Raw genomic sequence first — 21,830 nt, 5'->3', positions numbered from 1 at the left:
TCTCAAAGTTTCTTCACAAGGAAATAATGCTCAGGTGGAATAAATGTTGTAATTAACTGCTGTCAAGTGGACTTTGACATATGAATGAGAGACTTCCAAGTCACCCTATCATCATCAGTCTTGCTCAGGTCTTCCTGTGGCTTCCTTGGTTGAGTCTATCCACCAGTAATATGGTATTTTTTTCCTACTTTCATCTGCCTTATCAAGCATTATTGTCTTTTAAAGTCACATATTCTCATGATATGGCCAAAGTATGACACTCTCAGTTCAGTCATTGTGGTTTCTACAGATTGCTGAGGTCTGATTTGCTCTAGGACCAATTTATTTGTCTTTTTAGCAGTCCACATTATCCATAGAACTCTTCTTCAGCAGCACTTTTCAAGTGAGCTAATTTCCTTCCTATCACCTTTCTTCATGCCCAGTTTTCACAACCATCCATAGAAACTGGAAATATAATAGCAATAACAATCCTACTTTAATATTCAGTTATGTATCTCGACACTTCTGGATCTTGTATAGTTCCTTCATAGCTGTCCTTCCAATTCCTAGGTTTTTGTTTTATTTTGTTTTGGTTTTTGGTTTCTTGACTGCAGGCTCCATTTTTGTTAATTACTGAGCCAAGGTAATGGAAAAATTTAAGTATTTCAGCATCTTCATTTTTTTCAAATTATGTAACTTATGTGTGGACTTTTGTGTTTTCTTAATATTGAAATATAAACCTGCCTTTGGATTTTCTTCCTTGACTTTTTGCAGTAAACACTCCAAGTCTTTCCTATTTTCATCTAGAAGTATGGTGTCCTCTGCATATCCTAATCTGTTGCTGTTCCTTCCTGCAAAGTTCATGTCTCCTTGTTCTGAGTGTAATCCTGCGTAATCTCTATGATATATTCAGCCTACAAATGAAACAGACAGGGTGATAAAACGCAGCCTTGCCAATTGGAAACCATTCTGTTTTTCCATATTTTGTCTTGATAGTGCCTCTTGTCCTGAATATAGGTCAAATGTTGTGGGACATCCATTTCTTTAAGAGTGACCCAAAGTTTTTCAAGATCTACACAGTTAAAGGCCCAGCTATTATCTATAAAACACAGGCTTATTTCCTTCTGAAATTCATTGGTGCACTCCTTGAATGAATTCAAGGAATTGAAGGAACTCAAGGTGCATTCCTTGAATGAATTCCACTATGTAATATGTTTGCAATATGATCCCTAATGCCTCGTCCTTTCCTGAAAGCAGCTTGGACATCTAGTATTTTTCACTCCATATGTGGTCAAAGTCTTTTTTTTGAGGGGGGGGGGGTAGAATTCTGAACATGACTTTGCTTGCATGGGAGATCAATGCAATGATCCTGTGGCTACTGTAGTCCCTCATATCCCCTTTCTTGAGGACTGGAAAGTATATTGAGTATTTTCAATCTGTCAGCCCTTGTTTAGTTTTCCATTGTTTTTGTTGACAGATTTCAATTAGAAATAGAATAGATTCTGTCTCCATAGTTTGAAAGCAGCACTTTTGGTAAGCCAACTGTTCCAGGGAATTTATTTCTTCCAAGTGTTCTGAATGTACCTTCCACTTCACTTTCTAAAACTGTAGGTTAATCTTCAAATAGTTCTTCCTTGAATGAATTCTAATGCCTTTATATTACTTCATGGTCATGAAATGTACACCCCTGCTGTTTGTATAACAGCATCACTCTTGGTTTACATTTCTCTTTGATTTCTCAGAACTTGTGGAAGAGGTTGCTTGGGGTTTTTTTGTTGTTATTTTTTATTCCTCTGAATTGATAACTGTAGTAGTTCTCTTTGTTGCTGCACACAAGTTACTGAACAGTTGCATTCCAGGTTCTAACACTATTTCTGTTCCCTTTTACTTTTGCTTCTCATCAGTGGTGTACACCTGGCATGGATCATTTTAAACCTCCAAAATATTTTCAGTAATAATATTAAAATACAACAAATAATTATGTTTCTGTCACTGTCACTGCTACTACCTGACTCTTTGGGGCACTGGTGAAGTGACAGGCTATGAGCAGGGGTGACAGGGTCAGCTCCATGTTGGATTGTTTCACCAAAGGGTTTTCATGGTAAAAGACATTCAAACAAAGTTTACCATTCCTCCTTCTGTGCAGTAGTTAACAAGTGTTAACTAAGGTGCCATTCTGAAATCCTTCATCAGTGTCACCCTCCACTACTGCTGCCCAGTAGCTGTTTGGTACATTTGTTCTGGCTCCTCAGCAAAAGTCTGCCTGACATAGGAGACCATACTGCCAGCATAGTTTCTTGCCTCACAGAAGCACACAGTCTCATTATTCCAGAAAGGTATTGCCATGATGGGGCTTGGCACATATTTTTGTGCAAATAAGCAGCAGTAAGAAATCATGTCATTCATTATTGCTTGGGTTTTAGAAGACATTTGATAATGTAGTTATTAAATTCATTGGTTATCTCTTTTGTACACAGTTTAAGTAGTGCTTATTTTTTCATTTATTTATTTCCTTTGTAGGTCCTCCCTATATTGTCTTAATGTATCAACATGGAAAAGCTAAAGAAACCTATTGGCAGCGTGTTGACCTAGGGACTGAATGTCCTTGCCAGAACTGATTAGTGGTAAGAATCATGAAGCCCTCCAGTTTCTGGATTCCAACAACCTCCAGCTTTCATTATCTTTGGCTCCCAGTGCTAGGACTGGTAATCCAACAATGTCTGGAGGGCTGCTTGATTCACACCCCTTTTCTATATAAGAATGAGAGCCTTATGCATTACCAAAATTGGCTGAGATGAGGTAGGCGAGGTAGAAGTGGCTTTCTTTTTACCTCTTCACATGATAACATAGCACTTCTGTTTCAGAGGGAGATGGTTTAAAACCATGCCTTTTCTCTAGCAGATTTTTCCAGCATGACAAAAGGCACAGTATTACGACTGTCTCCCCTGGGAACAAAACAGAAGTGCTTCGAGAGCATATGGAGAGGTAAAAAGAAAGTCACTTCTTTACCACTGCATTGCGGCTTACTTTTGTAACATGATAAGTCTCTGAATGGCAACGATTTACATATAAATGAGGATATTAGTGCAATTAGGAATACCACTGAGATGTGCCATTAGACATTTTCCATGTTTGCCAATACAACCTACCAAAATTCAAGCTTGCAACTCTTTGCATAGGGTCTTTATAAGTCTATCCTGGGATCATTTTATTTGGCAAAGAAAAACGTTTTGATTACCACCAGACTGTTTTAACAGATGTAATATCTTTTTCTCTTAGTATAGGTGATGGAAAATCCCAAATAAATGTGTTAAGTGTTGGGGGTGGTTCAGGTGAGTAAAAATATATGAAACAATATATTCAATAATTTGAATTGTATTTTATTAGTATGGATATTATATACTGTAATTCAGTCAGTTTACCACTCATTTTCTCAGTGAGAACAAAGAAGAAATTGCAAGTAAAGTAGCCAGTAACAGAACTGCCTACAATATGTATGACTGATTGGGAAAACAAATACATAGAATTAAATACAACACACTTTTATATGGGCTGAAATTAATGATCTTGGAGTACATAATCCTGCGTAGGACTGGGATGTTATTTTTTAAAATGAGGTCCATCTGTGATCCCATATTTCCTGTCCTGTCCTGCAGATATTATGTTGTAATACTTTAATTTAGCTATAAGAACAATATCTGATATCTAAAGCACATTGACATAAATTGAGTGATTTGGGTGCTGGACTAGGACTCTGAGAGACCAGGATTCGGATCCCAGCACAGCCATATAGATCCACACCAAGGGTGACCTTGGGTAAGTCATATACTTTCAGCCTAAGAGAAGGACAGTGGCAAACTTTTGAATAAATCTTACTGAGAAAACTCTAAGATAGAATGGCTGTAAGCCAAAGTAGGCTTGAAGGCACATAACATAACAACATCTGAATCAATGGGACTTCTGTAAATGTTCCTTTACAGAACTGTTCCTGACTTGTTTAATGGGTCTGCTCTAACTGGGATTAGCAACTGAAATTAGCCGATAATGGCATCGTTTCAAAATGGAGCAACTGAACAGCCATCTGCCATGTGCCCTGGTAGTGCAGTGTTTAAATGCCAGTACTGCAGCCACTCACTCACAAACCACAAGGTTGTGAGTTCAATCCCAGCCAGGGGCTCAGGGGCAACTCAGCCTTGCATCCTTCCAAGGTCACTAAAATGAGTACCCAGCTTGTTGGGGCAATGAGTTTACAGTTGTAAATGGCTTAGAGACTGCTTAGTGTGGTATGAAGCAGTATATAAATGAAGCTGCTATTGCTATTGCTATTTCTGTCAGTCATGGATGTCCAGGAACACGGTATTCTATCCGCTGTGAATTCTGTCTTCCGATCAGTTTAATTGGTTTATCAGTGGCAGGTGTTGTTAAGACAAAGGGAACAGGTTGTAAGGAATGCTGCTGTCTGACTATAAATGGCTACAAATCCTAATACAATACCAATAGAGACCAGGGAGGGGGAGACATTTTTTAAAATTGTAACCCCAGATAGTGTGGGCCATGGCCACATGGTTGGAGGATTATATATAATGCAAAAAAGCAATTTCCCCCAAACTGTGTGAGAATGTCTTATTGCCAGTTCATGAAGGGAACATTGTTGGTTCATACCTCTTATCTTGTTCATGCTGCCAATTCCTCCACCCCATCACAAAAGACATTCACTATGCTATAAAATAGCAAATGTTCTATAAACGATCAATTTCCTTGAAAAGTTTAATTGGAAACTTAATGGTGAACATAGTGATAGCCCTTTTAAGGTAATTGTATTGAAGACTTTAAATAATTCCTATACTTTAAAATTGAAAGTTGTTGATAATTCAGGCTACTACATCTCTTGCTCTAAAATGCCCCAAAGCACTATGTTTGCAGTAGAAACAACTAAGTGAACTCAATTAAGGTTGTAGATTAAACTGCAGAACAAAACAGTTTGGGTGAAGGGGTAGCTCTAAAATAATGAAAGGATGGTAAGCTATTTATTTGTGAAGGGGTGAAAAATACAGCTCAGCATAGGAAATGTGAAATGCTTTTTCTTTCAATCTGGAGGACCAAGACAGGATATATATATATATATATATATATATATATATATATGGTTTATTCTGAAGTTATGGAGAGAAAAAAATAACATTAAAATGTATTCTGCATACAACAAAAATATTAATTGCCAATTTCACAGGATTAGATTTGGCTGTATCTTAGTTTGGACAAGTATTGGTATGTCGATATAGAAAAAACTTTGTCAATAGACCAAAATAGACCTGATATTATCTGATATTCAATTTGCCTCCAACAAGGTACCTGAATAGACACAACCAAAAAACAAAACAGGTGTGTATCACATTTGATATAAAGGAAACATGTACAGGTACAAGGATTTCTTTCAAAATGTTTTGAAGTAATATCCTAGTCTTTTCCCGGATCTCATCCATTCTAAATGGGAAGGTGGTGGCATAAGTTCCATCTTAAGAAATCATTTTGTCCCTGGGGTACAGATAGCTTGCACTCAAAACAGAACAGTATCACATCGTGTTGTGTAGGCCTGCTATATAAATAGTAGATGATGAAACTCAGAAAACAAGAGGTACAATCCTAATTTAGTGCTAAAATACATGGATCCAAATACAGAGTTCAAAGAGTTAGGAACTTTTAAGGTGAATGAAGGCATCCTTTTTGGTTTCTACCACAATTATATTGTTTTAGTTTCAGATTATTTCAGGTGAACATGAAGAATTTTATGACTGTTGGTGAAGTCTTATAAATATTAAACTGAAATAGCACTCTCATCCGCTCACAGCAAGAGGTTTAAGAGCTGTTCATTGCAGCTTATCATTGACAGCTGACAGTGGTACCACAAGAGAAACAGGGATCCACCCATTCTCAAGACCAAATGGAACAAGTGCAACCCTCATAGATAATGAGCATCAGGTCACATAATGCAAACGGAGTGTCTGGCAATATAACACTATGTAGCCACCACTATCAGAAGGTTCCTCTTAATTGAAGCATACTTGATGACCATAAATCAACAGATAGGTATGAAAGAGTTGCATATGCCATAGGATACACCACATTGCCCCATAGCTAGTAAAGGTTTCACATCGTACAGATACAGTGGATACTACATGATGATCATGCCTTGATTAGATTTAGGCAGAAAAAAGCATCCCTGATGAAACTATTGTTCGCTCTGTATGCCGCCTTTGTCTGCTTTAAGATTGATTTCTGTCCTAACCAAGTGTCTTCTTTTTGCTTGCTTTGTCTCTTTTGTTCAGAAATATATATTCTTTAAAAAATAAATAAATCCAAGGCTTCCATTACCTATCATTTCAGCTTGCTTTCTCACTGAAATCACTTCACTGCTGAAGATCATTTTGCTCACTGAAATCTTTTTGATTACCGAATCATTTTGTTTGCTAAAAATCACTTTGTGAAGTTGCTAGCTGAAATTACTTCATTACAGCCCTTGAGGCTTTCCTAGAGTCCTTTCTGCAGAACAACAGCCCATTTTTGTTAACCAAGGTCCAAAATACACTGCAGAAATAATCCAGTTTGAGGCTGCTGTAACTTCCCAGGCTCAATGCTAGGGAATTCTGGGAAGTGTAGTGTTTGTGAGACATTTAGCCTTCTCTGTCAGAGAGCTCTGGTGTCACAATAAACTATACTTCCCGGGATTCCCTAGCACTGAGCCAGGGCAGTTAAAGAGGGCTCAAACTGGATTGTTTCTACCGTGTGATTTGGACCCAAGTTCCCATTTATGTTGGAGAAGAGAGGTCCACACTTTTCCTCTGTCCAAGTTGTCTTTCTTTAAAGCCACTGGCAGAGTTTTCGATACTATAATTTCATCTTTGTCAAGCACCCAAAGGGATCTAATAAAGGCACATTTCAGGCCTTCCTTTGTCTTCTCAGGGTCATTTCCTTATACATGGTAGTCTTAGTCACTGTTAACCACTTTTCTATAGTGTAGCGTATGAGCATTAGGAAGGATTAGCTCTCCTTGAAGGATGTTTGGAAACTTCAACTGGTCCAAAGAATTGCAGCCAGACTATTAACTTGGATTGGTCACAGAGACCAGTCCTATGTGACAACAGCTCCACTAGCTGGCAGTAGGATTCAAGGCAGAATTCAGAGTTATGCCTATGACCTATAAGGCCCTATTGAGCTTAGTTTCAGACTATCTAAAGAATTATGTCATCCTATATGAACCCATGGCCTTCTCTCAGTCCTGCTACATAGACATTTATTTTAGGAAAGTAAGGAGAACATTCTGGATGATTGGTCCCAGGCTCAGGAAATCCCCACCTAGGGGGGAGTGATTGACTACCTTATTGTCCTTCTGCTGATGACCTTTCAAATTTCAAAAGGCAAGAGCTTTGCTTAGTGGGTGGTTAATCTTTGCTTCTTAATGGATAATTTTCATTTTTGTTAAAACTATAGATATGCTGAGTTTTTAAAAATGACTTTTAGTATATTTTTATCTACATGGGTTTTTTTTTACTTTTATTGCTTTGTATTTCATAATTTTGTGTTTTGAATTTTAGCTGTAAGGAAAACAGAGAAACAATTATAACTTTAAAAAAAGGGAGCCAAGGAAATAAGCATATTTCTGGATGTAGTTCCTTGCTGGAATGAAATGTGCACATCACTCTTGTATAATGATGCCTATTTGGACATGACATCCTATATAATCCCCATGCATACATACATATATGCTGCAGCCTTTTGGCTAAGATCAAGTGAAAGAAGCACCTTCCTAACTTCACTGCAATGCAGCGGGAAATGTGCACCTGCAGCCATTCTTCTTGATTACGAATCATTTTTGATAACTTTTGCATTACCTGTACTTGCAGCAGGGCTGCCACATGTTTCATCTGCCTAGTTATGCAAGCATTATAGCAAGTGTTTATTAACAGGCTGCCATTGGTCGGCCATGACAGATCATGGGCAAATTCCTAGTCAATAGTGGGATGTGACATGGTTGTTATGTAGCTTTACCATTCACTCATATGCCATATATTATTTGTAAAATCACAGAATTATAGAGCTGGAAGAGACTGTAGGAGTCATCTGGTCCACCTACTTGCATGCAGCAATAAGTTGTTGTCATCTAAAGTAGATTAATGGTTCTATCTATCTATCTATCTATCTATCTATCTATCTATCTATCAGCAGCTTTCTCATCACTTCTTTCTCTTATTTGTGTTCCAGGAGAAATTGATCTTCAAATTCTAACAAAGGTACAGGTTAATTATCCTGGTGCTGTCATTCATAATGATGTAATAGAACCAAGTGCTGAACAAATAACATGCTACCAAGGTATAGTTAACTCTGCATCTTATTTCTTTCTGTAGTTTCTGGTGTTTTAAAACTGAGTAGAAGTCAAAGCACTTGTCCTTTATCAAAGGGCTGTCCTAGAAAGATATAGTAGCATAATGTTATTAAGGAACATTCATTTGTGACAGTTCCATTGCAAGGAAATGTGGCAGGGGAGGGCAACCCATAATAAAGCATTACCCCTGCAACTTTGACATTGCCAGAAATGACAACAAAAGAGCCAAATAAAACTGAAAGTGCCCAGAAGTCTACATCAGGTTTTGAAAAACAGGTATTCTTCCATGTCAAATGTTGCAGGGGTTCCCTGCAACCTATTTAAAAGCTGAATTGACACTCCTAAAGGAGCTTGCAAAGGGGCAGTCAGAAAAATCCTCAAGGTCTTAGAAAAAGACCCCATGGCTAGACCCTGAAATGTAGCATAGCTATCCTATGGTTCTCATCATGGCAGTGACCCAGAAGAATTCAATCCCTTCTGAAGTAAAGCAGTATTCTCTGAAGATGCCAGCCACAGATGCTGGCGAAACGTCAGGAAGAAATTCTTCTAGAACATGGCCACACAGCCCGAAAAACCCACAAAAAACCTGTAGGGGCTAATTCTTTGGGTGTATTTACACTGTAGAAATAATTCAGTTTGACACTACTTTAAGTGTTGTAGCTCCATTCTATGGAATCCTGGGATTTGTAATTATACAGGGTCTTTAGCCTTCTCTGCCAAAGAGTGCTGGTGCCTCACAAAATTACAAAGTCCAGGATTCTTTTTAAGGATGCCAGTTAAAGTGGTGTTAGACTGCATTATTTCTAAAGCAGAGATGCACATTCACTCCTTCTTCCCTCCCTTTCTTCCCATTACTTGGACTCAGGATGATTTACAAAACAATAATGACAATACAGATTATAATATTTACAGATACTGAGCTTCCTACATGGGTATAAACACACATATGCAATCACATCACAGTATTTATTGTGTCGTTCTGATAAAATAACACATCTATTTTGCATGCATGTTCATAATGGGATGTGGTGATTAACTGTATACATGAGGCAAAGAAGAGACATTTCCATGTAAGAAAATAGTTCTATGTGAAATGGGCTTGAGATATACTGTCTTCAGGGCTTTCAAAACCTCCTTGATAGTTAACCCACTTCTGCCTTTTTGACATAGAGAAGCCACACTGACAGGCATTAGCTTTCTTTTCCTACTCTTCGTTTCCCTGATGTCTCCTTGCAGACTGTCTAGCGATTAAATAGAAACAGACTGAGCCAGATTATTTTCAATGATGATATGGATTACTGCTGAATGATGTCTGAGTTTAAAATAGCAAATTAGATTTGAACTGTGGTCACAGAGGCTAGAGACTGATAAATGGAAGAAGACTGAGTAACAGCTGCAGCATTCAGAAGTGGTTGCCTATGTCCAATAGGGAATGCAAAGATAAGCACACTTGGAACATTTCTCATCTTATTTCACCCAGATGTATCCTAATCGGAGCACTGAGGAAAGTAACACTTTGATTCATTCTGTTAAGTTGGTGCTATAACAAAGCACAGGCTTCTGAATGCTTTGTGCATACAAAGTTCTTAGAGCTACCAAAGGACTTGATGTGTCTCAGACAGTGAAGTCACCACTGAAATAGGATCAAAGTAACAATGATAGAGGGGCCTCTTTCTTTCTCTCCAAATACTTTCTGCACAAAAAGACAGCAACATCACTAAAACAGTATTCAGCAAGGCGCTTCGGGTAGCGGAGGCAGTGAGTATCGTCTGTCAACTTGGTAATGGGGGAGAGAAGCGTTGGATTGGGGGGCTGCCTTCAGAAGGCTTCAAAATGGAGGCACACTGAGCTTAGGTAATAGGCATAGGATTGCCAGTTTATGTAGGATCATCCCAGGCCTTGAGGTTTTTGGGCCAAAATCTGAGACCTAAGGATAGCCCCTGATGATGTCATTAAAAGTTATTCATTAAATACAAACCACAGTTTATCACAGTTTGTCATTCAAACACACACATACACAGAGTTTCCTCTCTGGAAATTAAGACAGCAATAGTAGCTAAAGGAACTGTTCTCAGATCAAGATGAAATGAGGGGAGTATTCCTTCTCACTTGCTTAGGAAGATGGGATAAGGAACATTCACTGTAGGCTACTTGCTTCTAACCAGAAGGTATATGCAGAGCAGAGCAGAGGGTGAGCCCTGGTGTTACAAGAACTGGATGGAAAGGAGGCAGCCAGGTAAACCCATAGATCCCTCTAGACAGTATTCAAAAATTGCAGCAACATATCAATTAGGCCTTGAAAACTGTAGCAAGCTGCTGGTCTCTAATTAAGGCCTGGTACAGATGGGTATTTTGAATCATCCTTGCAGCGAACTGGGGCTAGATGAGGCTGCACATTTACATGCCCAGCAGCCCTAGTTCACGAGGAGGCCACCATCATTCCTTGCCCCCATCTACATGGGTGGTGCCATGATGGCGTGAGCATGGTGCAACACCCAAACTGCACTGGCCGGAAGTGATGTGATCGGGGGCGCCAATTGCGCTCCTTCGAGGAAGCTGCTTTTGGCAGCTCCTTTTTGCTCCCAAAAGGGAGCGCATCATTGCCTACCATTTGGTTGCTGTGACAACGATGCGGGGCAAAAATGGGCGTCACGGAGCCGTTCGTCTGTCGAGTCCCTAAGTCTACATTTTAACCACCTTAAGATATTTATTCTATCTTACTGATCAAATGCTATCTTTCTTCTGTTTACTTAAAATCTGAAGTGGGCATCCAAAATCCAATTTGTAGATATAAAAAACAAAGTAACAAACATATTTTTTCACATGCTGAACTCATTTAAAGACATTGGAGAAAGTGGAAATGGAAACAGATTCTGAATGTCATAAGACCTGTGCAGAAAAAAATGCCCTTACTTCTTTCACATCTTGGTTTGCTCCATAAAAGTGAGTGAATCTGCTAAGAATGAAAAGAAACAGCTGGCAGCTCAGGATTAGTCTCACCACTGACACCAATGTCATATTTTTAAAATATATGGCTTTCAGCTACTTGAAAATTTGATATGGAAATTTATTCCATATTTGCAGTCAAGATAAACTGTGAAACTATCATATTTTAGAACGTGTTGCAAAGACATCAAGCCTTGAGAACATAAAGTTTACTTGGCACAAGGAGACTTCACTGGAATACGAAGGTCGAATGAAGGCAAGCAAAGAGATGAAGAAGTGGCATTTCATTCACATGATCCAGGTAAGAGGATGAATAGTGTATTGCCACTGAGCTGTTGTTGGGACATTACATTCATGTATTACTTTTCATGTATTATATAGTACTTTAGCGTCATAGTCCTGCTATAAACCCATGTATTTTATTATGTTTATTTGCAAAATAATTTTCTGTATATACATCTCTCTCTCTCTCTCTCTCTCTGCTTGTTTGCTTTCCCCCCTTTTTTTGTAAATAAAAAAGTCAGACATATAAAATGCAAAGGGTAGACAAATGCAAGTGGTATCTAACAGCCCAATAAAAAAGTGGGTTTTCAGACACATAAAACTGGTTGTTGTTGTTGTTGTTTTGTTGTTGTTGTGTGCCTTCAAGCCATTTCCAACTTATGGCAACCCTAAGGTGTACCTGTCATGGAGTTCTCTTGGTGAAATTTGTTCAGAAGAGGTTTGCCTTTGCTTTCCTCTGAAGCTGAGACAGATTTGTGCCATACTGTGTCAGCAATGCCCTTCAGCACTCCACAATGGGCAAACAGGCCAGTCCCTGCACCAGATGATAAAAAGAATCATAGAATCACAGAGTTGGAAGAGACCACAAGGGCCATCCAGTCCAACCCCCTGCCATGTAGGAAATCTCAATCAAAGCATCCGCAACAGATGGCCATCCAGCCTCTGTTTAAAAACCTCTAAAGAAGGAGATTCCACTACACTCCGAGGGAGTTTGTTCCACTGTCGAATAGCTCTTACTGTCAGGAAGTTCTTCCTAATGTTGAGGTGGAATCTCTTTTCCTGCAGTTTGCATCCACTGTTCCGTGTTCTAGTCTCTGGAGCAGCAGAAAACAAGCTTGTTCCCTCTTCAATGTGACACCCCTTCAACTATTTAAACAGGGCTATCGTATCACCTCTTAATCTTCTTTTCTCCAGGCTAAACATCCCCAGCTCCCTCAGTCGTTCCTCATAGGGCATGGTTTCCAGACCCTTCACCATTTTAGTTGCCCTCCTTTGAACACGCTCTAGTTTTTCAATGTCTTTTTTGAATTGTGGTGCCCAAAACTGGACATAATATTCCAGGTGAGGCATGACCAAAGCAGAATAGAGTGGCACTGTTACTTCTCTTGATCTAGACACTATACTTTTATTGATGCAGCCTAAAATTGCATTGGCCTTTTTAGCTGCCGCATCGCACTGTTGACTCATGTTCAACTTGTGGTCTACTTGGACTCCAAGATCCCTTTCACATGTAGTCTCATTCAGCCAGGTGTCCCCCATCCTATATCTGTGCATTTTATTTTTCTGCCCTAAGTGCAGTACCTTACATTTCTCCGTGTTGAATTTCATTTTGTTAGCTTTAGCCCAGCTTTCAAGTCTATTCAGTCATTTTGAATTTTGATCCTGTCTTCTGGAGTATTAGCTATTCCTCCTAATTTGGTGTCATCTGCAGACATAAATGAGACATTAGAAATGGGAATACACAAAAACCAGTGACAGAACATTTCAGTCCCCCTGGGCATTCCGTCTCAGACCTCAAAACAGCAGTCCTTGAACAAAAGAACTACAAAGGTAGATTGGAAAGAGAAACAGCAGAATTGGAGTTCATCTACAAACCACCGTCCCTCAGCAATGGGTTGAAGAAAGACAATGGTTTCCTGGTTCACTACACACACTTCAACACTTTCTGACCCCATCCTCCTGGGGGTGCCCTACATTCATCTATTCTCTTCAGCACAGGCTAGTCCCATTGCAAAAGTGAATCTGCCAGTTCATCTCCATGCAAAAAGGCTAGTTTTCAATGCCTTTGTGCACTAACAACCATAGTTAAACCCGGATCTGCCACTTCATTTCCGTACACAAAGGATTTCTCATTTGAATTAACATTCTCACATACCAATGGCATATATATGTTTGTGCCTGGCTTCCACTCCACCAAATGCATCTGAGGAAATAGACTGAAGTCTATGAAAGCTCATGCTGCCAACTTCTTTCTGTCAGTTAGTCTCAAAGGTGCTACAAGATCTCTCTACATACTGATTCCACAGACTAACATGGCTATATCTTATGTGGAGAGTCTTTCCCCCCATTCTAGTAGTTTTCCAGGGGCATAAAGGCCTACAAGGGGAGGAAGCTTTGGAAATTCCAAACCCACTCTCTTCCTCCAGTACCAGAGGAATTCAACTGATCACAAGTTTTTTCCAACTGTCTTTAAAATGCCACAAGACTCTCTTGCTCCTTTTCATTTGAATGTGTGAAACTGCTGTCCTGGGTCAGCTACCCAGTTTACTCTATCATATTAAGCTGGCATGTAATAATGGGGAAACTCTTTCAGAGTCAACACACACATTCCTTTGTTGTTATTTCTGTTCACTTTATGATTTTTTTTCTGGAAGACATTTTTTTACAAAAATTACTTAGGGTCATACTGCAAAGTACATGACACTGAATGGCTTTCACTCTATCTGCGCTGGAATTTCTGTCATATTCCTCTGAGCTACAGCACTAGAGCTGTCTAAGCAGAGAAATTCCAAGCATTCCACTAGACTACAAATTCCAAAATTTCACAGTATGGAGCCATGACAGTTAAAGTCATATGAAACTGATATAACTGTGCAGTGCAGATTAACCCTATGTGAACTATGGATGGGGAACTGAAATGACGTGAGAAACAAGGTGCTTTACCTTCACTAATGGGCCTCCATGGAATGACCTGCAGGGTTGTGGCCATATCATCAGATGTTGTTGTTGTTATTATGGTTATGCTTTATTTATATAGCGCTATAGATGTTGAGACAATGTATTGGGTGGAGCTCTTCTTTCTAGCCCTTCAGTCGAAGATCCAATGTTACCCTTTCTCTTACTCTTTATCCTATTTGACACTAGCTGAGACCACAGCCAGCTTCTTCAGTCATTTTTACCACAGAGGGAAATAGGAGGAACAGCAAAGCTAGGAAGGAAATCTTTTCTGTCTTAAACCACATATTGGAATTAGTGGGGATTTCCTTCATGCTACCTTCTAGGAGTGGGGTTTCAGTCAGGGGCTTGTCTGGAGACCTCTTCTAGAGAAAACCCTCTCACTTCTCATCAAAATGTTTCTTCCAGTCACTGGCTGTATGAATCCACCAGCCTAGGTAAGTGTTATTTTTGGAATGGAAAAAAAAATCCATGCCAGCTCTTAAAAACTGTGGACATTTTAAAGGAATCAGAGAGCCAACATGGTTTACTACAACTCAGGAGACCAGGGCTCAAATCCATATTCAACCATAGAAACCCACTGGGTGCCCTTGGGCAAATCACACTCTCTCAGCTTCAGAAGAAAACAAGGAAAACTCCCTGGACAAATCTTTCCAAGAAGACTCCATGACTGGTTTGCCTTGGGTTGCTGTTAGTTGTAAATGACTTATAGCTACACAACAGCAACCATAGGAATCAGGGGCAGCACCTTATACCATGTATACTACTTTTGGAAGTAGTAATGGTAAAACTGTGCATACCTGAAGCCCATTGGCCATTGTCACTAGAATAGCCCCATTGACCTAATTTTTGAGTGGTGTATCAACACTTTTGTAAACCTCATCAATCCAATGGCTCTATTCCAGTTGAGACAAATAATTAGATTCAAGTTAGTACCTGCTACATTGCCTTAGCTGTCTTGAGTGGGTTGACAGATTAGAAAACATTCATACTATTGAAGAAGAATGTGTGCAAACTTTGCTGTAGAAAGATAAATGGAAATCTGTCATTTGCATTATCTGGTGCACCTGGATGAAGCATGGGTAAAGAGATTTTTCAGTTTGTATGTATTTGAATTATTTCTCTCTTACAAAAATTTAGAAAACACACGGAGATATTGTTTGCACACCCAGTTTACATTAAAATATTCTTATTTCTAGATGCTGTATTATGTAAAAGACATCCCAGCCACAATTGAATTCTTTCACAGCCTCTTAGAACCTGGAGCAAAACTCCTCATTATCCTTGTTTCAGGTAATGATGACTACAAACTACATATTTATGCTGTGCAGGGAGTGAGAGTTTGGACATGCATGAGCTTCTGATTGACTGTGAATGGGTCTGTTCCCATTATAGGTCAGTATTCTGATTTAATAAATATCTTAACTATTTATGTACTACTCTTCCAATCTTCTACACAATATGTATCACACAACTGAAGAATATATATTTTTGTCATCAGTTAAAAACTGGATACTAATTTTCAATCTAGAAGAGATCCTCAAAGGAACATATACATTAATATCATACATAATACTTTGAATAGCAATTCAAAGTATTGGTTACAACCTATGAAGCCCTATATGTCTCAGGTCCAGGCTATCTAGCAGATCATATCTCTCTGTATGAGTCAACCTGGGTTCTGAGATCATCAGTAGAGGCTGTTCTTTCAGTCACACCACCATTGCAAGCATGGTTGGTGGGGACAGGAGAGAGGGCCTTCTCAGTGGTTGCCCCTTGACTCTGGAACTCCCTTCGCAGGAAGGCCTGAATGATCCCATTCTTGTTGTCCTACTGTTCACAGGCTAAAACCTTTTTATTCAGACAGGCTTTTACAACAGATAGTTTTTTTAAGTGAGTTATGTACTAACTGAATGGGTTTGAGAGCCTTTTATCAATTGCATTTTATTCTTTTAATGTGTGATGTAATACTGTAATACTTGAATTCCAGTTTAATGCTCACTTTTTGTTTGCCTTTAATTGTATTGTTCTTTTAAATTGTGGGTTCACCTTGAGTTGTAATTTTGGGGGGAAATGGGCTACAAATCCATATAACAACAACAACAATAACAACAACAATAGTAACTAATCACAATGAAGAAATCTAATATTCAGAAATAAAGCCCAAAGTTTCATGGAGTCAGCATCTCAGTAAATTGGTTTAAGCTTGCAATCTCATGGTGGTCCTTCAGACATAAGTACCTATTTCCATTCCAGCTGCAGAACTGAGTAAATGTGCAATGTGTACAGGGAATACCTTGGATCTGAACCCTGTATAAATGGAAAGAATATTCAAAAATGTTGAATGTTGAAAACCCTCATAAGAAGAACTGGACTGATAGGAATCTTTGCGGTTCAGTCTGTGCAAATTATAAGCATGATTGCTTTGTGCATAAAACTACATTTTCTGTTCACAAAACAACATTTTTTTGCACAGAAAGCAATATTTATGTGAAGAAACCTTCTTCTTGTACAAAAAATGCCATGATTGGAGACTTGTTCTGTGCAAAATTCTCATGTGGTTGATTTGCACAGAAAACAGCATTTTTGTAGCTTTTTTCTGTGCTGTTTCCTGGACAGAAAATGTTGTTTTAGGTACAAAACAACTATATATAAATGTTTCACAGTTGTGAATGGGATTGGTAACTGTGTGGTTTTTGAAGCCTTTCTCACAGCAGGAAGAAAACTGATAAAAATTACTTGTGTCTTGGAAAACTGATGAAGAATTAATGAAGAATTAGTTCCCTTTTACTTTGGTCTACAGTATCCAAATCCAGTGTTGTCCATCCAGCTATGTAGTTTGTATTAGCCTCAGAGCTATGTTACCCAAGTCAAAAGAACTACTTCCCCAAGCCCCTGATTCAGAAAGCCATTATTTTGGAGAAAAGCAAAGAATAAATCCAATAAATAAATAAAAGAAAGTTCCTTGAACATTCTAGGTGCATTCATTAAAGCTGACAGATTTTCCCACAAGGCTATACCCCACCATTTTTCTAGATTCAAGACTGGAGATGAGGCTCCCAACAATTGTGGGGTTAGTAGAAATGGCTAGTGTGTTAAGTTGAAGCATGTCTGTAGTTGGTACACAACCTGGAATTGTTTAGGGAGTCCAATTGCCCTTAATGAATTCATTAATCTGCTACAGAGTTTTCAGAATGGCATACACTGAAACACTTGGCTGCATGTGGCATTACGCAAATAGCTACTATGAAACTCTGTTGTGCTATTTGTCTGGCTCATTTCCCATGTTTACTGCCCATTTTGTTTCATGTTGTGAGACTCTATGAAAATGTCATTTTGGATGGTTTTGTATTTGACATTTGAATGTGGAAGTTATGATCAAGTCAACTGAAAAATGGAATACCTAGAAAGTGGTATTAATGCATTCATTTTGATACAGTACTGAGAGAGAGTAAGGCAAACTGAACATTCTACATGCAGCCCAATTAGTGCCATATAATGCAGATCCTATGGGTACAACCAGCCAAAGTTTAACATGCTCAGGTTTCATTGATTTCACAGCTTGAATCTGTTCTACTACTCGGTTATTTAGTGAGAGTGGAAAATCAGGTTCACATAGATGAGAGCAGAGATCAAAGAGAGGGACAGGTTTATTAATTTTAGATTCAAACCTACCATAAACATCCAACTCATGGGTGGCCCTCCAGAACCTGCTGGACCAGAACTCCTATCACCCCTAGTTAGCACAGTAATTGGAGAGATATAATAGGACTTATGTATGCATTCATGTATATATGCATGCATGCATGTGTGTATATGGAGTGTTTATATCCTGCCTTTCAGCCAATATGATCCTCTGAGCAGCTTACAAATTGTTATTTTGACAGTTCACTGGAAGGCTTCATATTTCCCACACCATTTTATAAGGTGGCTACCTTAGGACCAAATACAAAGGACCCTAAGGACGAAGTACAATTGTGAATGGCTCAGTGGCATATTTCTAGATGAATATAGATGATTCACTCTAGAAACATAGCTCCTCACACTGTGCATGGTGACAATGTCTTTGGTCTCACATTTCTTGTCCATCTTTGGAACCACTGTCCCTCATATCTTTATACAATGAAAGCTGGCATATCTTAATGAAAACAGAGCTAAACAGAGCACATTCTTCAGATTATGAGGTGAAATTAGGCTTAATTTTTCTGTTTAATAGCATTTGGATACAGATATCCAGGCACCAAATCCTGTCTGATCTTGGAAAACTAAACAGGGTCAGCTCTGGTGAGTGGCGTCACTAGGGTTGGTGTCACCCGGTGTGGTAACTCATGGTGTCACCACCCCCCTTGACCTCCTCTCATTTCTCACCATATAGAATTCTTAGTAATCCTGTTTTGTACCAATGTCACTCGTAAATCGTAATTCCCATATACTACTGAATGTAATGCCAATAGTTCTGAGATAAACAACTAATAAAATTAAAATTATATCTTCAAATTACAATAACATATGCACAACCTAAATGTATGTATATATACACAGTGAAGGTTAAAATGTGATGTTGTTAGAGAAAATTTTAAAAGAATAAACATTTCAAAAATCATTTTTTTAAAAAATTAAAATTTTGAAATTTGAAATTTTAATGTAAAAAAATCTGGAGCATTTTAAAGGGAAGCAAATGAATGCCATGGTCTGTTTCTGCCAACATTTAGGTGTTTGAGGAGCGGTGGTGTCACCCCCCTTTAGGATGTCACCTGGTGAGGTCCACACACACCCTCTTGGTGATGCCACAAGCTCTGGTTAGTATTTGTATGAGATCACCAACAAATATTAGGTGCTGTAGGCTCTGTTTCAGAGGAAGGGACTGCAAAACCACCTCTGAGGATTCCTTGCCTAAGAAAAGTCTATGAAATTCATGGGATCACCATAAGTCAACAGGTGACTTGAAAGCTCAGGCACACATACACATCCAGGCACAAACTGTAAGTTCAAACCAGTTGCAAAATGAATTTGAACTTTCCAATTGTAATTTCCAAGAATGTCTTGAAACAAACAAACAACCAAACATGCCAGTGCTGGGCAAACTGACTACAGACCGATTTAGATTGTTTTCAGTCAAAATAAGAGAATTTTAAAAATGAAAACACAATCCTAGAATACATAGCTGCAATTTGTCTTTCATTCCAAATCAGGCTCTGTGCTCCTGACACTATCTATCCTCCCTTGCTGCCATTTTATATATAAAAGCTGGAATTGCATGGGGTATGTGGATATCTGAAACCGCAATACAGAATAGAAACTGCAAGTCAGTTAAACACCAACATGCATATGAATGTGGCACTGCCTATTGGTATTAAGGAGTTCCTCAGCTTGAGTTCTGATTGTGAACCTTGTCTGTCCCAAATCCCTTGCCTAGGTAAGTTTGGATGAAGGAAGCAGCAAGAAGATTTTGTGACCCACAACTAGCAATAATCCAGAAAAGCAATGATAGACAAAGACAGGAGTGAGTTCAGAAGCTATCAAAGCAAGAAGAGGGCTAAGGGGGAGGAAACAGTTAGGAGAATAAAAGTACTAAACCGAATGAAATAGACAAGAAACAAAAGAAGCAATCTCTGATATAACACTCCCTCATAAGTAATAAATGAAAACAATATTCTCTGTCAAAGTCCTGTTGCCCTTCTGAAGCACCTGTTCTAGTCAGTGGAGCTTGTCTGGGTGGGTTTGCATTCAAAGTAATTTCCAAAATAAAATAAAAGGGGGGATTAATGATAACATGGGAGTAGAGGCAGAAAGTAGGAAGCCAGATATGAAAAGTGGACAATGGCTCAGATCCTCCTGCATTCTGGTTGTCAATGCGACTGGGAGCAACTGTGAAGAGCTACATAGTGTTGTTGTTAAGATAACCTCCTCCCCACACTCAGTTCACAACAAAATCATGGAAAACAAAAGTAGTGCCATATGTTGCATCTGCGGGGAGTGATTATAATAATGTGCCAGTCAGGTAGTGTATAATTGCTCCGTTCAGAAATGACACTGAGTCACAGAACACTGACACCAGCACATTGCCTGCAATTAGTGCTTTGCATTCATTTTCCACCAGGTGGGGAGAGGAGAATATGCACCAATTTGTTGTGCGGCATCCATTCGGAACCGCTGGAGTGTTTATGTTTCAGAAAAAGAAACTGTTTAAAAATATACAGCTTTCCCCCCAAAGGCAGGCAAATGGCTTTATTAGCAATGGGGATTTGCAGTCATACCTTTCAGCAAGCCCTCATTAGTCTTGAATGTATTGCTGTGCTACCCATTGGGGCTAGTGGCTTCGGCTTTTTGTAAATGATTCACATCAGAAATGCTGAATCATGCCACCAAGGGTACCAAGTAAATGGATTAGCTTCCCACTGCTTCTGTTAATATTTTCTTTGACTCTCTGCAGGATCTTATCTGTGTACCTTATGCTAGCCTTTAGCAGATTTTTACAAGGATCTTTCCCATGTCACAGTGGGATGCAGACTGACCAACCCAAGGTTGCCACATGTTCCTTATTTTTTGAGACATTCCTTAAGCTAGAAACTTCACAGAGACTCAGAACATAATAGATATCCCTTATCTGAGAATGTCTCAGAAAAGAAACCAAAGCTCGGTGGTACATTGGGTTACTTGCTTCTTTCCTGCGTGCCTTAAATCAGTATACAGTACTTGTCAGTTGGCTGCCATTTCTTGTGGCTCAGTGATATGACTAGGCAGTGGGCACTTCTGTATTTCAGCACTTTTGAATGTATTTCAGCAAGTTACTAAACCTTTAGTCTTGACTAAAACTTATAGCAATTAAACCCATTTTAATTAGTCGTGACTGATGGTAAAACTAGATGTTAAAAAGAAATACATACAGTGGACCCTTTTTATACACTGGGGTTTGGTTCCAAGATCCCCCGTGGATAACAAAATCCGTGGATGCTCAAGTCCCATTAAATATAATGACATAGCAAAATGGTGTATCTTATAAAAAAATGGAAAATCAAGGTTTGATATTTGAAATTTATACTTTTTTGAACAATTTCAAACTGTGGATGCTTGAATCCATGTATAAAAAAATCAGTGTATAAGAAGGGCTGACTGTATTCCCTTTGGTTAACCCATTCTCCTCCTATAGTGGGATTTGCTAGAAAGAGTTTCTCAAGAGTCAGACTTAATTGAACCCCTTTTTACCTTCTGATGACTTATCACAAAACCAAACATCCTAGATGTTAGATCTGTAGCTGAAGGAAAATCATATGGTATGACAAAGAGATGTCTGCCACTACTTGGAGGAGCATCTGTGCAAAAATCTTGCAAAACTTATCATTTAGTTTGATCCTGATGCTGTAATTCTGAGCATATTTGTACAAAGGATATTCACTTCTTAGGAAACATACAGAAGATATTCTGACAAAATAACAGGCTTAAGCCATACATAATTGGCAGCTATAACATCAGAATGTTTCTGTATGCATACAATTCCTGCTTTGTGATTCAGCACCTCCCCCATAACAGACAAGTTACTAATTAAAACAGACTATATTGGCATATG

General features: G+C 38.8%; 1 protein-coding gene across 2 annotated transcripts in view; it reads left to right on the top strand.

The window, feature by feature from the left end:
* The window catches only part of LOC149313897 (histamine N-methyltransferase-like), a 38,105-nt gene that overhangs the window by 10,875 nt on the left and 5,400 nt on the right, over positions 1-21,830 (top strand). For both annotated transcript variants that reach the window (XM_089523320.1, XM_089523319.1), the window contains exons 3-6: positions 3,259-3,311; positions 8,239-8,346; positions 11,476-11,606; positions 15,463-15,556. In XM_089523320.1, the coding sequence (XP_089379446.1) occupies positions 3,259-3,311; positions 8,239-8,346; positions 11,476-11,606; positions 15,463-15,556 (386 nt within the window). The remainder of the gene's footprint in view (positions 1-3,258; positions 3,312-8,238; positions 8,347-11,475; positions 11,607-15,462; positions 15,557-21,830) is intronic.

This window comes from Sceloporus occidentalis, unplaced genomic scaffold, assembly GCF_023333645.1.
Source record: "Sceloporus occidentalis isolate IW3139 unplaced genomic scaffold, rSceOcc1.0.p SCAF_4, whole genome shotgun sequence".
NCBI classification, from domain to species: Eukaryota; Metazoa; Chordata; class Lepidosauria; order Squamata; family Phrynosomatidae; genus Sceloporus; species Sceloporus occidentalis.
This window is presented reverse-complemented; position numbering and strand designations above follow the sequence as displayed.